This window comes from Ranitomeya imitator, chromosome 1 (assembly GCF_032444005.1).
Source record: "Ranitomeya imitator isolate aRanImi1 chromosome 1, aRanImi1.pri, whole genome shotgun sequence".
NCBI lineage: Eukaryota > Metazoa > Chordata > Amphibia > Anura > Dendrobatidae > Ranitomeya > Ranitomeya imitator.
Genome location: NC_091282.1, coordinates 695,957,023 through 695,972,223, shown reverse-complemented (window position 1 = coordinate 695,972,223; position 15,201 = coordinate 695,957,023). Strand labels below are relative to the sequence as shown.

Below are 15,201 nucleotides of genomic sequence, written 5' to 3'. Positions count from 1 at the left end.
TTATGAAGCGGTCACAATCGAGAGAGTCGACGGCCAGTCAGTGCACTGCGGTCCGATTCATACGGCAGTGACCATGCCCATAGAGAACACAGAAGCACTCAACTGAATGAGATGGTTGTAGGATGAACTGGCAGATATGGTTGCTCTCCAAATCAAAGTTCGCCCGACAGCCATCTAACATGTATGGCGGCCTTAATACTGTGTATAAGGGATGCTTTGTTCTGATTTATTTACTGCCAATGTAGAAACAATTGGATCCTATTTAAAGAGATTTTCCCATCACAAAGGACAATGCAATCACTTAATGATTGTATGGACAAACCGCTAGGGTCTGTCTCACACGTAAATCCCAGGGATGTTAATGAAACAAAAAACTGTAGAGCACTCACTGGCTCTTACTCACTACACAAGCTGGTGTATCCAGCGCAGGCCACTCCATTTGTCTGTGAAGGAACAATAAACAGCGGCATCCCGTTCTTTGATCACCTGATCTCTGAGGCCTACAGTGGTATGGTGATTGGAATGGCACCGTTAGAGTCACATCAGATAACGCGCCATTTCAACGGACCACCGCAGTCAGATGACTGAAGATCAGGACCTCATCACTTCTGGTATTTACCAGTTTTTTACCTGCTCCGTGGATGCACAGAAGCCAGCTCAATGGGTGTAAGAGCTGGTGTGTGTAGATAAAGCTCCCCGTAGTCTGCAATTTGAGTTTTTTGCCCCTTTTAAATGATCGCTCTTAACGCGGAACAGTGCAGGAACTGCCATCAAGTAATATCCACGTAAACAGGACTATATGTCAGTTCTCTGCACTGGTATAAGAAAGAGCAAAAACAAAAGCTGGATCTTCGCTCTAATGAGGTCAGCATTGATTAGTAAATTAAGGCGAACCCTCTAGGGGTGGGAATCTCATCAGATTGTTGTAGTTCTATTTACCTGTGGCTGATGAGAAGATGATTTGCAGAATATGAGTGATAGTGAGCAAGCGGAAGAGGTAGAGATGGTTGTATGAAGAGATTGCACATGATGGCTGCAGCTCCACACCTTCCTCACAGTATAAGGATGGAAAAGCCAAAACTGATCCCACCTAAGAGAAACAAAAGAGGAATAATGACAATAATTGCAGATACTACTGGCATTAAAAAGGCCACTTTATTCTGTGCACATACAAAACTTACCAAAAGATGGAACACGTCCACAGCCAGAAAGGACGGCGTTCCCTTCAGCTTTATACTAGGCAAGAAAACTATAGATACAAGAGTAAAAAGGCGCCGATTACTATAATCCGATCAGTTTTCAGCGACAGAAAATTATTTATCAGATTTAATCTGTGGGTATTTTTTTTTTTTTTTTATATACTGTTGCCTTGTAGGACTGGGGATTCAGATCAGGCAGAGCTCCAAAGTGAGCAATGTTAATACACATAGGCAGAAATTTAGAGACTGTCATTGACAGGGTGCAACAGTGCAATGAGCCCATGGCCATGTCAAAATCGCACCAAAAATCCATCATTTACATTTCTGATAAAGCGTTTTTTTTTTAAATATAAAATGACATTATTAACATGAAAACTATATTTACACTGCAGCTTGTTATATACCATGGATAGCAGACACCCACCTGCCAGCAACTGCACAAGATGGTTCTGTATTGTAGTTTGACTACATGTGACTCTGTGTGCTTCTGCAAATTTTACCAAAGATTTAAGACCAGCATGCTGCAAGAAGAATAAAGGTTATAGAACACATTCTCGGAAAATCGATAACCTATATAAAAAAAAAAAAAAAAAAAAAAAAAAAAACACAACTAGCATCCTGAAAAGTGCAGAAGCCATTAGATATAGTCCTAATGAGTACATAATACTTTTTTTTTTTAAAAAAAGGGAAAATTAACCAAGCTGCTTCACTTGAGGCACTGAAAAGTCAAACATATTGTTGCAATTTTCCTGTGTTTAGCAGTCTTCCATCACAAGTCCTCTGAATACGTACATTGTGTACACAAATGGGTGCAATGAAGACATCAGTGGTGTTTTTTTTAATCCCTTATAGGAGTATCACTACAGTGGGCAGCTCCAGACTGGTCATTTTGTGCTCCCTGGAATTGGCCCATTTATATAAAACAGTCGGACCCAAACTTCTGGGTCATGGGATCCCGGGATGAAGGGAGATCCTACAACCCACTGCAGACGCTCTCTTTCCACCCAGGATAGAAAGTATTGATGGCTGGATATTCCATCATACAAGACTGCTACCTGACCTTCATATTCCCTGATGAGTTCCTTTTCCCGGAATGTAACGCGTAGGGAGGTGGTCCTGAATAAGAAATCGTCTATGGAGTGTTATACCGAATTTTTGAATCTCCTAAATGACTGAGTGGTGGAGTGCATTCTTTGTATGGCTTCTTCAGGAACGGGTGAGATTGTTCCATACTTTATGGTGCATTTTTTGTGTTAGTGACTTTTGCAGATGCAGTGAGAATTGATGATACTGTTTTGATGTCACATTTCTGAGCAAAAGCACACAGGTACAAATAGCAGCATTATTATATACCCTCCTTCAGCCATTTTTGTGGAGCTTTGGGTAAGGACATGCTAGCAGGAGAAGCAGTTGTAAATTAGAGTATTTTTCTGCTTTAAGTACCGTTTTTCTGTGATTTCCTTGGATAACTGTTTGACCAACTGTTGGTATTATACATGTTTGTCTGTGTGTGTTGGGTTATGTCATTTTAACTAGTATATTAAATGTTATGTTTTAGGTCCCTATGTGCTATTTACATTAATATTTTTGGGTACCCTTGGCCTTTATAAAAATTGTGGTTGGTTTCAACCTTTTGATGTTTTCTATTCTCCCTCATAAAAATTAAATAAATGATGGCCAAACATGCAAGTTTTGGCATCTGAACATCCAATAGGCATTGGAGCCTACTAACATCTGTCAGGGTATATAAGGTTCTAAATTTATGTGCCTGATGCTTTTGTTCTGGCTGCAGCTTACATTGCTCTCCTCATAGAGAACACATCAACGCTCAGCCAAGCTGATCGTTATGTAAGCACCTTTACAGAAATGGAAGGCTATTGCTCAATTCAGAAGACATTTGGGACACTTTAAGGGCTGGTAAAGGTGATCCCAGAAGCAAACACACTAACTATACCCAGTAAACTAACCAGTAGACTCCTTGTAGAGCCCGGTAACTTCAGCCCTGCAGTCAGCAAGATGCAGTCATAATAAAAAGGTCATGTAAGCCACGCCAGCATAAGCCAAGGTAGAAAAGCTTCTTAAACATTGATGCTCTGAGATAATGCTCTTAAGGGACAGGAAGCATTGAGAAGCCGCTGTCTAATGTCTACTCAATTAACCTTACTTTTTCCATTGACCCTTACCTGCCGATTCTGCAGAGAACCAAACAATGGTTTGTCTTCATCCCTTAGTAAACTCTCTAAAATAAAAACATGCAACATTGTAACGTACGCTCTAAATAAGTGTCTGGGTTTGCTGTTGTTGAGTGGGATAACAACAGTTATTACATCCTTACCGATGGACTCTATGGTAAATGCACATGTATTCCAGGTCACCACAGGTAGACGTGGGTCACTTGCAGTATGTAGAGACTTCAGATTTGTGCCATACACATTGTTGGCAAAATGGATCAGCATTTCTTTTGTACTAGCGGAATATTTTGGTCTGATAAAACATATCAAAAAGATTATTTTATAAAGAAACTTTAAAATTACCCTAAAATTAATAACACCTTTAAAATGATATTTTAAATGAAAGCTTTAAAAAAAGCAATTAGAAGTTCACTATCTTTTCACAACTTGCATGTGTCCTACTGACTATCCATTGGAGGTGTCCGTCACAGTGCAGTCTGTGCAGACACGGAATATCCGGCCAGGACCTTTAGGTCACGTGAGAACAACGAAAAACAAAATCATTCGTACTGCGCTTTTCTCATATTGGGCTCAGGGCACAGATGTCCAGCTGCAAACCAACTGGCGCTGCCGTGATGACGTATAACACTGTCAGATGCTTGCTGGTATAGCAGCCATCTCTTTTTCTCCCTGTATACTTTCAGCCCAAATAGGGCTTAGCCTTTGTGCGCTACTGTCTGGTTTCTCTACATGTGGGTTTGTATCCTCTTTTGGAAATGGTTAATGCGTGAAATTGTTAAATTATAAAAAAAATTATTATGAGACACTTACGGTGCCTGTACCCCAAAGCTCAAAATGGATCTGAATTCATGGAATTGACTGTCTTCACTTTTAATAAATTGTGGTGAAAATGTCTTTTTTCCTATAATAAAAAAATAAAATAAATTAATTGACATGATACGGATAGCATTCATATTCACTACTTACAAGCTTTTTTTTCAGTCAGCCAAGCTGCCCATAAGTTTCTCTATGAAAATAATAAAGATATTTATAAAGGCCGAGATTCCCGAATAATTTCTTTCCATTTTATAATCCTAGAGAAAAGCCTGTGATATCTTTCAAGTAAAAAAAAAAAAACACTTCTGAAAGTAGAGTCTTAACACATACATAGAAGTGAGCACAATTGCACAGTTCAGTACCTCTTGAAACAAAAATATTTTAATAAGGTGCTAAACCCTGAGTATTTATCTATGCAAGCTTGTAGTCAACCATATCCAAAGCAATACAGACCATGAAACCACCAAAGAAGTATGCAGGCAAGAAATACAATTAAAATATGCCTTTATTTATAAAAGTGGAAATTGATTACAATAATATAAAATAGTTCTAAAACGTGCACAGGTCTAGGACTAAAAAAATTAGAAAATATATTCACAGCGACCCCAGGGAACCTCAATATAAGGTTAAGTTATATATTATTCAGCTGTGCATACCATATTGTGCAAAGGACACGGGACCCAGCTTATTCCCCAGGTATACTACTTATACATCACTGTGCTACTTTACACAGTCTATGGTCTCTGCACTGGAGCATCTTTTTTTTTTTGCGCATTGCTTGATCATAAATTCATGGCCTTTGCACTTTATTCATTATTTTTCTTTTTTTAAATTGAGGATAGATTTTTCACATAGAATTTTGGTTACTCTGTCGCCTCATTGGGGGACACAGGACCATGGGTGTTATGCTGCTGTCCACTAGGAGGCGACACTATGCATAATCTGAAAAAGATTAACCGTGGCTCCTCCTCTGCAGTATACACCCCTGGACGGCGTCAGTCTTCTCCAGTTTTTGCTTAGTGTCGCATAGGAGGCACACCTAAGATTTTTTACTCCGTTTTTTTACCGACGGATTACAGATGAAGAAAAGTGGGTCTCCTGTGAGACTCCAGTCATGGCTCCTTCCTCGGCCCCCTATTACGGGGTGCCCGGTTGAAGTCGAGATGGCTATTCCCTATGTCGCTCCTTCCCCAGTCCCTCGGGTGCTGGTTCGAAGTCGAGACCCCCCCTCCTTCCCCAATTCATTTTGGTTTCTGGGTTGAGGTCGAGGCGGGGATGAAGCCCCCTGAAGGTCATAGCAGCACCCTCCCTAATCCCCCTCCGGGGCATTAGGTTGAGACGCCTCAGGTAGGGCCTGTAGAGGCAGCACTCTGCAGCTCCCAGCAATGGGCCAGCACACTGCGCCTGCATCCAGGGACCCCAGCCTAGCTGCGGGCTCCTGTCGGGGCCGAGGGGAGGGAAGGCAGGCATGGCACAATAGAGACACAGGGCTCCCTGCGCCCCTGTCTCTGCGGCAGCACCAGCTCTATACTGCCTCAGAGGGACCGCTCACAGAGCCCCCCTTTCCGCTTATAGCCCCACCGCTATCCTGCCTTTAAATCCAGGGGGGGGGGGGGGTCCGGTTCAGTTCCGATCCCCTGCTGGACTTCCACGCCGGACTGGAGCCTTTCTGGGCATCAAGCATCTAATTTAGGCTGCAGCTTCGGCGTAGCTGAAGCCGCTGCCTCCTCTCCGCCCCCCAGCCCGCTACCCGGATGACAAATATGATACTCTACAGTGTCACGGAGGGGGCGGATCGAGACAGAAAGGGCGTGTTTTTACACAGCTTTGACGCCTTTTTCCTCAGCTCTCCGCCCCATTCTCCCCCTGCCTCTTCTCCTCGGCTGCCATTTCTACTGCAGGAGGGATTAACCCTGCATCTCCCAGTCAGCAGGACCAGGCCAGCCAGTCTCCAGGGGGCACAGGACTGTGGTTCTTCGACCTGGACCTAGGGGCAAACTGGTGGGGTAAGATCACAGCTGGGTTGTTTTACTCGGCTGTGAATCCATATTCCCTATAAGGCTCCCCTATAGGTTCCTCTACATAGCTACCCCTGTAAGGTGCTCTGCATAGCCAGCCCTTTTGCACTCTGTGCACTATGTCGGGCTCAAGGTCCAAGAGAACCAGGCAGGACTGCCATTATGCATTCTGCACAGATTGGCAGCACGTACTTGCACTGCTAGGACTGCACTCAGACTACTGTGTCAGAGCCCCAAGAGGCCCCTGCCAATGCTTCAGTGTCTAATGCCACGCCGGAACGGGTCACTCAGATGTCGCAATCTATGACACAGTCTATACATAACCTAACCTCCACATTGTTTCAGGCTATGCAGAGTCATGCCTCGGCTATGACCGCTACCCAGCAAAGGGAGAGCTTGACTCAGGGACAGGACGACCCTGGCACATCCACGTCTAGCTCAGGACGCAAGCGGACCCACAGGTCACGTTCATCTGCATCATCCCATAGCACACGGTCATCCCCTTCTAGGGAGAGACACCGTAGTTCTAGGTTATCTAGACCGTCCCCTTCCAGGGGCAGACAATGCAGATCTCCGCAATCCCCGACCAGGGAAGGCCTCCGCCCCAGTTCACCCAGCAGGGGACGCCTCAGTGATACACTGGATTCGGAAGACATCTGTGACTCCGACTCAGACAAGGAAACAGAGAGGTCCCTGATCCCAATCCCTCCCAGCAATACAGCGCTAGTTGAGGACTTAATCTCTTCCATCCATCGGGTGCTGGACATTTCTGTTCCGCCACCAGAGGCCCCAGAACACAAGATTTCCTTCGAAGGACCCCTGAAGCCGACTAAGGTTTTCTTTAACCACCCGGGGTTTAAGGCGATCCTTAAAAAGTAGCTCTCACAGCCTGAGAAAAAATTCACTAATCGCAAATATATGGAAGCTAGGTACCTCTTCCCACAGAAGGATACCAAGGAATGGACAGACCCACCCGAAGTGGACCCCCAGTCTCTAGACTAGCAGCACAGACCCTCCTTTCACTGCCAGATAGCTCAACCCTCAGGGATGCAGCAGACCGGCAGGTAGAACGCATGGCTCATTAAATTTTCGAGGCTGCAGGGGCATCCCTGGCTCCTGCGTTCGCTTCAGTTTGGGCTGCCATGGCCATTTTGGCCTGGGCCAAAAATTTTCAAGCTGGCCTCCAAGCATCCGCTCCTGAGCTGCCGGACCAAGCGGTTCAAATAGCAGTCGTAGCAGATTACATGCTTCATGCAGCTCTGGATTCAGCAAGGGGTGTAGCGGGGATAGCATCAAATGCCATCACAATTCGGCGTATTTTCTGGCTGCGGGAATGGAAAGCGGACGCAGCCTCAAAGTCGTCCCTCACGCACCTCCCCTACCTCAGTGGGCGACTTTTTGGTGAACAGTTGGACACGATGATATCCAACGCCACCGGGGGTAAGAGTACCTCTCTTCCCCAACTGAATCCTAAACGCACTTACAAGAAGCGTAACCAAACTAGATTCCGATCCTTTCGGAATTCTTCAGGCTGGTCCATCTCGCGCCCAGCACAAAATCGTAACCGTTCCCCACGCAGGGACAACTCTCAGTCGACGCAAAGGTCGGACAAGACCTGGCAGTCAAAAGCAGCCCAGTCTAAGCCCAGAGGAGGAAAATCTCAGATTTTCTCCTCATCATGACTCACGGACTCTGGAAAACACCACTCATAGGCGGCAGACTTTCGCTCTTTCATAAAGTCTGGCTGCCTATTACAGAAGACAGGTGGGTCAGGGAACTAGTGTCTTGCGGATACAAGATAGAGTTAACCTCCAACCCATCGGACAGATTCTTCCTTTCTGTCCCCCCAAAACCACCGGCCAAGGCTCGTGCCTTCCGACAAGCTGTCTCCTCGCTTCTTCAAGCAGGAGTCATAGTACCGGTCCCCACGGCAGAGCGCTTCCAAGGGTTCTACTCCAATCTATTCGTAGTCCCCAAGAAAGGAGGCAGTGTGCGGCCCATATTGGACCTAAAACAACTCAACAAATACAGTCATGGCGAAAAGTATTGACACCCCTGCAATTCTGTCAGATAATATTCATTTTCTTCCTGAAAATGATTGCAAACACAAATTCTTTGTTATTATTATCTTCATTTAATTTGTCTTAAATTAAAAAACACAAAGAATTGTCCTAAAGCCAAATTGGATATAATTCCACACCGAACATAAAAAAGGGGGTGGACAAAAGTATTGGCACTGTTCAAAAAATCATGTGATGCTTCTCTAATTTGTGTAATTAACGTCACCTGTAACTTACCTGTGGCACCTAACAGGTGTTGGCAATAACTAAATCACACTTGCAGCCAGTTGACGTGGATTAAAGTTGACTCAACCTCTGTCCTGTGTCCTTGTGTGTACCACATTGAGCATGGAGAAAAGAAAGAAGACCAAAGAACTGTCTGAGGACTTGAGAAACCAAATTGTGAGGAAGCATGAGCAATCTCAAGGCTACAAGTCCATCTCCAAAGACCTGAATGTTCCTGTGTCTACCGTGCGCAGTGTCATCAAGAAGTTTAAAGCCCATGGCACTGTGGCTAACCTCCCTAGATGTGGACGGAAAAGAAAAATTGACAAGAGATTTCAACGCAAGATTGTGCGGATGTTGGATACAGAACCTCGACTAACATCCAAACAAGTTCAAGCTGCCCTGCAGACCGAGGGTACAACAGTGTCAACCTGTACTATCCGTCGGCATCTGAATGAAAAGGGACTGTATGGTAGGAGACCCAGGAAGACCCCACTTCTTACCCGGAGACATAAAAAAAGCCAGGCTGGAGTTTACCTTAAAAAAAGCCTAAAACGTTTTGGAAGAAAGTTCTCTGGTCAGGTGAGACTAAAGTAGAGCTTTTTGGGCAAAGGCATCAACAGAGTTTACAGGAGAAAAAAAAAAAAAGAGGCATTCAAAGAAAAGAACACGGTCAATACAGTCAAACATGGCGGAGGTTCCCTGATGTTTTGGGGTTGCTTTGCTGCCTCTGGCACTGGACTGCTTGACCGTGTGCATGGCATTATGAAGTCTGAAGACTACCAACAAATTTTGCAGCATAATGTAGGGCCCAGTGTGAGAAAGCTGGGTCTCCCTCAGAGGTCATGGGTCTTCCAGCAGGACAATGACCCAAAACACACTTCAAAAAGCACTAGAAAATGGTTTGAGAGAAAGTACTGGAGATTTCTAAGGTGGCCAGCAATGAGTCCAGACCTGAATCCCTTAGAACACCTGTGGAGAGATCTAAAAATGGCAGTTTGGAGAAGGCACCCTTCAAATATCAGGGACCTGGAGCAGTTTGCCAAAGAACAATGGTCTAAAATTCCAGCAGAGCATTGTAAGAAACTCATTGATGGTTACCGCAAGTGGTTGGTCGCAGTTATTTTGGCTAAAGGTTGTGCAACCAAGTATTAGGCTCAGGGTGCCAGTACTTTTGTCTGGCCCATTTTTGGAGTTTTGTATGAAATAATCAATGTTTTCATTTTCGCTTCATTCTTTTTTGTGTTTTTTCATTTAAGACAAATTAAATGAAGATAATACCAAATAATTTGTGTTTGCAATCATTTTCAGGAAGAAAACGAGTATTATCTGACAGAATTGCAAGGGTGTCAATACTTTTGGCCATGACTATGTTTGTGTCCGTCACTTCTGCATGGAGTCTCTTCGGTCCTTCATTGCGTCCATGGAGAAGGGAGAATATCTCGCCTCCATAGACATACAAGACGCATACCTGCATATACCGATTGCACCTGCCCATCAGAGATTTCTCAGGTTCGCAATCGACCAGGACCACTACCAGTTCGTGGCTCTCCCGTTCGGACTCGCCACGGCTCCCAGAGTGTTTACCAAAGTCATGGCAGCCACCATGGACGTCCTGCACTCCAGAGGCATAGTAGTCGTTCCATGCTTGGATGATCTACTCATCAAGGCTCCCACCTTCAAGGACTGAGAGCTCAGCGTCTCAATTACAATCGACACAGAGTCGCAGGGGCTGGTTAGTCAACTTACAAAAGTCATCACAAACCCCGAGCCAGTCTCTGACCTTCCTGGGAATGCTATTCAACACCTCCAGGGATCTAGTGCTCCTTCCCAAGGACAAGGCACTGGGTCTCCGCCTAGGAGTTTGTACCCTCCTCCGCAAACCCCCTCGATCTCTCCGGTTTGCCATGAGAGTCCTCGGCAGGATGGGGGCAGCAATAGCAGCCGTCCCATTTGCCCAGTTTCGCCTCAGGCCTCTCCAACTAGCCATCCTCAAGTCCTGGGACAAAAACCCTTTCTCTCTCGACAGGGAGTTCCGGCTAACGTCAACCAAGAGGTCCATGCACTGGTGGCTCAAGCCAACCTCGCTAGCAAAGGGGAAATCCTTTCTCACAGGCCAATGGAAGGTTCTGACCACCAATGTGAGCCTGACAGGTTGGGGTGCAGTCCACCTACACCACAGGGCAACTGGTCCTTAGTGGAAGCGACCATGCCCATCAACATCCTGGAAATTCGTGCCATCCTCCTGGCATTGAGGGCCTTTCATCACTTACTGGCAGCCTCTCACATCAGAATACAGTCGGACAATGCCACGGCTGGGGAATATGTGAATCACCAAGGGGGGGACCCGCAGTACCCAGGCGATGCCAGAAGTGTCACATATCCTCCACTGGGCAGAGGACACAGGGTCGGTTCTCTCGGCGGTCCACATTCCAGGTGTGGACAATTGGGAAGCAGACTTCCTCAGCCGACAAGGAATAGACTCGGGAGAGTGGTCTCTCCATCCCAAAATTTTTTACCAGATTTGCCATCGCTGGGGGACCCCGGATGTGGACCTAATGGCATCCCACTTCAACGCCAAGGTCTCCAACTTCATGGCCATAACACACGATCCGCGGTCGCTCGGAGCAGACGCTTTGGTTCAGGACTGGACCCAGTTCCAGCTTCTGTACATTTTTCCACCTCTCCCCCTGATATCCAGGCTAGTGAGGAAGATTAAGCAAGAGGGAGTTCCAACCATCCTAATCGCACCGGACTGGCCCAGACGTACATGGTACGCCGACATCGTACAACTTACAGTAGACGCCCCCTGGTCTCCTCGACCTTCTATCACAAGGCCCGTTCTACCACCAGAACACAGGGGCTCTCTATTTGACGGCGTGGCCTTTGAGACCTGGGTTCTAACCCAGGCAGGGCTCTCGCCGGACGTCATTGGAACCATGATCAGGGCATGGAAGCCAGCCTCTGCCAAGATCTATTACCGTACCTGGAAAGCTTTCTCTACCTGGTGCGAATCTCATGGCCAGACTCCACTCCCTTATTCCTTATCCAAAGTTCTTGGTTTTCTCCAATTGGGTCTGGAGGCCAGGCTGTCCCTGGGCTCGCTTATGAGCCAGGTGTCAGCCCTCAGTGCTTTTTCAAAGGCGCATTGCTACCAAGAACTTTTCTTCAGGGTGTTTCCTGATTGGTTTCCCCCTACAGACGACCACTAGAAACGTGGGACCTCAACCTGGTCTTGACAGCATTGCAGGAACCACCCTTCGAAGGAGGTCCCACTCCGCCTTCTATCCCAGAAGGTTGTTTTCCTGGTGGCAATCACCTCGCTCTGCAGGGTGTTGAACTGACAGCACTCTCCTGCAAACGGGCCTTCCTGGTTTTTCACCAGGACAAGGTAGTTCTCCGTACGGTCTCATCCTTCCTTCCGAAGGTTGCGTCCCATTTCCACCTCAATGAGGAAATTTCACTGCCATCCTTTTGTCCGGTCCCGGTTCATAGAGTGGAGAAGGCTCTGCATATGCTTGACCTTGTCAGGGCATTGCGTATATATGTGTCTAGGACTACGTCCTTCCGGAGGTCTGATTCTCTCTTCCTTCTTCCGGAAGGCGGCCACAAGGTTCTGCCAGTTTCCAAAGCAACCCTTGCCAGGTGGATAAAATCCACCATACAAGACGCCTACCGCCTTAAGAATTCTCCTCTTCCAGCCGGTATTACGGCACACACTACATGGGGGGTAGGGGTCTCCTGGGCCATTCGGCACCAGGCTTCGGCACAACAAGTGTGCAAGGCGGCCACTTGGACTAGCCTACACACGTATACTAAACACTACAGGGTTCATACCCAGTCCTCAGCGGATGCGAGCCTGGGGACATGTGTTCTGCAGGCGGCGGTGCCCCAAGTGTAGCGGCCTGTCTGCACAATATTTGTCCATTGCTTCCCACCCAGGGACTGCTTTGGGAAGTCCCATGGTCCTGTGTCCCCCAATGAAGCTACAGTAAGGGAAATTTTTGTGTACTCACCGTAAAATCTCTTTTTCTTAGCCTCTAATTGGGGGACACAGCTCCCACCCTGTTGCCCTTCCGGGCCGTTGTTACTGTCGAGTTCTCATATTGTTTGCTTGAGCTCGTACATAGTTGCCTTCTTATAGGCCTGGTTATGTTATTCATGTCACGTTCCTCCTACTGCTTTTGCACAAAACTGAAGAAGGCTGACGCCGTCCAGGGGTGTACACTGCAGAGGAGGAGCCACGGTTAATCTTTTTCAGATTATGCAGTGTCGCTTCCTAGTGGACAGCAGCATAACACCCAAATTTCCTTTTTGTCCTGTAGTTTGGTGCTCCGCACTATATTGTGGCGAATTATTTGCCTTGAATTTGTTTTTTAATTGATATATATATATATATATATATATATATATATATATATATATCTCACATGGTGCCTGAATATTTGCTCCTTTGCACAAGTGTGAAAGTAGCCTATGTGATATATCACTGGAATCTGGATATCTGCTCCTACACTAGGATTCTCTTAGATGAGGTAGCAAAGTCTTGGTGACAGATACCCTTTCAAACAGAATAATGTTTTAGAACTGGTGATGAGCGAATATACTCGTTACTCGAGATTTCCCGAGCATGCTCGGGTGTCCTCAGAGTATTTTTAAGTGCTCGGAGATATAATTTTCTTCGCCGCAGCTGGACGATTTACAGCTACTAGCCAGCATAAGTACATGTGGGGATTCCCTAGCAACCAGGCAACCCCCACATGTACTTATGCTGGCTAATAGATGTAAATCATTCAGCTGAGGTGGATGAAAACTAAATCTCGTGCTCGGGAAATCTTGAGTAATGAGTATATTCGCTCATCACTATTTAGAACCCAATGCGGAAGAAAGTTTGCTTGGGCCCATAGGACAACTGCAACTATAATAAGACTTCCATATTTTTTCTTTGTTGCAAACGGTAGTTTTTAAAGAGACAAACTCTTACTTAAAGCCCAAAAAAACATTGTTTAAGCTCAGCCAAACTTGCCTTCTTTTTTTAAGGATTGATCAACCATTTAAACTGTTTGACACAGTCCCCCCGACTCTCCATCAAGATATCGGGGAAGAGACGGATCCAGCCTATTGAATTCCAATGGCCAATCTTTTAGTTCTCCCTGGAGATAAATGGTTTCCAAAGTAGTAAGCCAGAAGAGTCAGTGGCTCTCTTATTCAGAATACAGGAGAGCTCACTGTGTATGGGGCAGTCGGAAGAGACAGCTGTCGGCCTAACAACAGCTCGGTAGACAGCTATATAAAGCGTATGGGGGCTTTACTGTGTATAGGGCAGTCAGCTGTATAAAAGTGTATAGTGGAAGTCAGGAAAAGACAGCTACCGGCCCAATGATTGCTCAGCAGACAGTTATAGAAAGTGTATAGTGGCTTTACTGTGACGGGCAAGTCGGAGACTATAGTTAGCTATAGTTATCGACTGATCGGTTGGCAGACAGCTATGTAAATGTTTGTGGCCACCCTTCTAGATACAGTTATAAAAAACAAAGGAAAAAAAACAAAGCAGAAAACCTCTTGTGATTTTCATATTGTATCCGGATATCCTGGTGCCAACAACATCCAACCACCGAGAAAGCGACAGCACCTCTCCCAATGTCTCAGCGTCCACACTGCAAAGAAGAAGATTGCATATCATGAATTGACAAAGAAGGTAAAACTGCATCAGAATCGCACATATGAATTGCAAATAGGGCCATAAATTCTATGAAAAGAAACAAAGCACATAAAGCCAGTTATGAAATATGAATAAAACTATCAAGGGACTCGCACGAGTCACACAATCACCTGTTCACTTGCTCTGCTGTAATGGGGATGATAGGGATAACAGAGTTGCAGTGACACTTGCATAAAGGGCATAAATATTCTCCATATCTAAGGTCATATAGCAAATCCGAATGAAGGCGCTGCCGGGAGTTCATCTGCACGGCCTCAAAAAACCTAAAAGGAATCAGAAACTGGTATTAATATAAAAAGCTACAAACGTAATTCGGAAAGAATAGCTTCTCAACTTCTGTTCATCCTCAAGAAAATGAAATCACACAAAATTAAAAGAGTTGTAGGAGATGAAATATAAAATAAAGCTCGGCTAACAATTCCTTCAAAATCCTAAGGGTCTTGGCAGGGTGGTCCCTAGGTACATATGGTACAAAAACCCATAATATGGTGTGACTAATGTGATCGAAGTTTAGCAGATTAGGGGGTCTATCCCATCATATAAGGCTATGAAGTCAGACACTTACTTCTGCCAGCAGGTCACATGCATCACATGACCACAGCTCCCGGTATACGTCCCACAAGACAACTCGGGGCTTGTAAAGAGTGGGTTAAATGTATCTGGCAATGACAAGACATTCCTAATAATTATAGAACATAATACAAAAGAAGAATGTAATTCATATTTTCTTCTAAAAATCAATTACATAGTTACATAGTTATTAAGTTTGAAGGAAGACTATAAGTCCATCTAGTTCAACCCATAGCCTAACCTAACATGCCCTAACATGTTGATCCAGAGGAAGGCAAAAAAAACCCATGTGGCAAAGAGTAAGCTCCACATTGGGGAAAAAAATTCCTTCCCGACTCCACATACGGCAATCAGACTAGTTCCCTGGATCAACGCCCTATCAAGGAATCTAGTGTATAT

General features: G+C 45.5%; 1 protein-coding gene across 1 annotated transcript in view; it reads right to left on the bottom strand.

Moving 5' to 3' along the window:
- Nucleotides 1-15,201, bottom strand: part of UBR1 (ubiquitin protein ligase E3 component n-recognin 1) — a 233,593-nt gene that overhangs the window by 17,077 nt on the left and 201,315 nt on the right. Inside the window, exons 31-39 of the mRNA XM_069730874.1 lie at nucleotides 14,798-14,891; nucleotides 14,343-14,495; nucleotides 14,070-14,167; nucleotides 4,202-4,292; nucleotides 3,535-3,683; nucleotides 3,383-3,438; nucleotides 1,624-1,720; nucleotides 1,182-1,249; nucleotides 940-1,090 (exon numbers count right to left, since the gene is read on the bottom strand). Of these exons, the coding sequence (XP_069586975.1) occupies nucleotides 940-1,090; nucleotides 1,182-1,249; nucleotides 1,624-1,720; nucleotides 3,383-3,438; nucleotides 3,535-3,683; nucleotides 4,202-4,292; nucleotides 14,070-14,167; nucleotides 14,343-14,495; nucleotides 14,798-14,891 (957 nt within the window). The remainder of the gene's footprint in view (nucleotides 1-939; nucleotides 1,091-1,181; nucleotides 1,250-1,623; nucleotides 1,721-3,382; nucleotides 3,439-3,534; nucleotides 3,684-4,201; nucleotides 4,293-14,069; nucleotides 14,168-14,342; nucleotides 14,496-14,797; nucleotides 14,892-15,201) is intronic.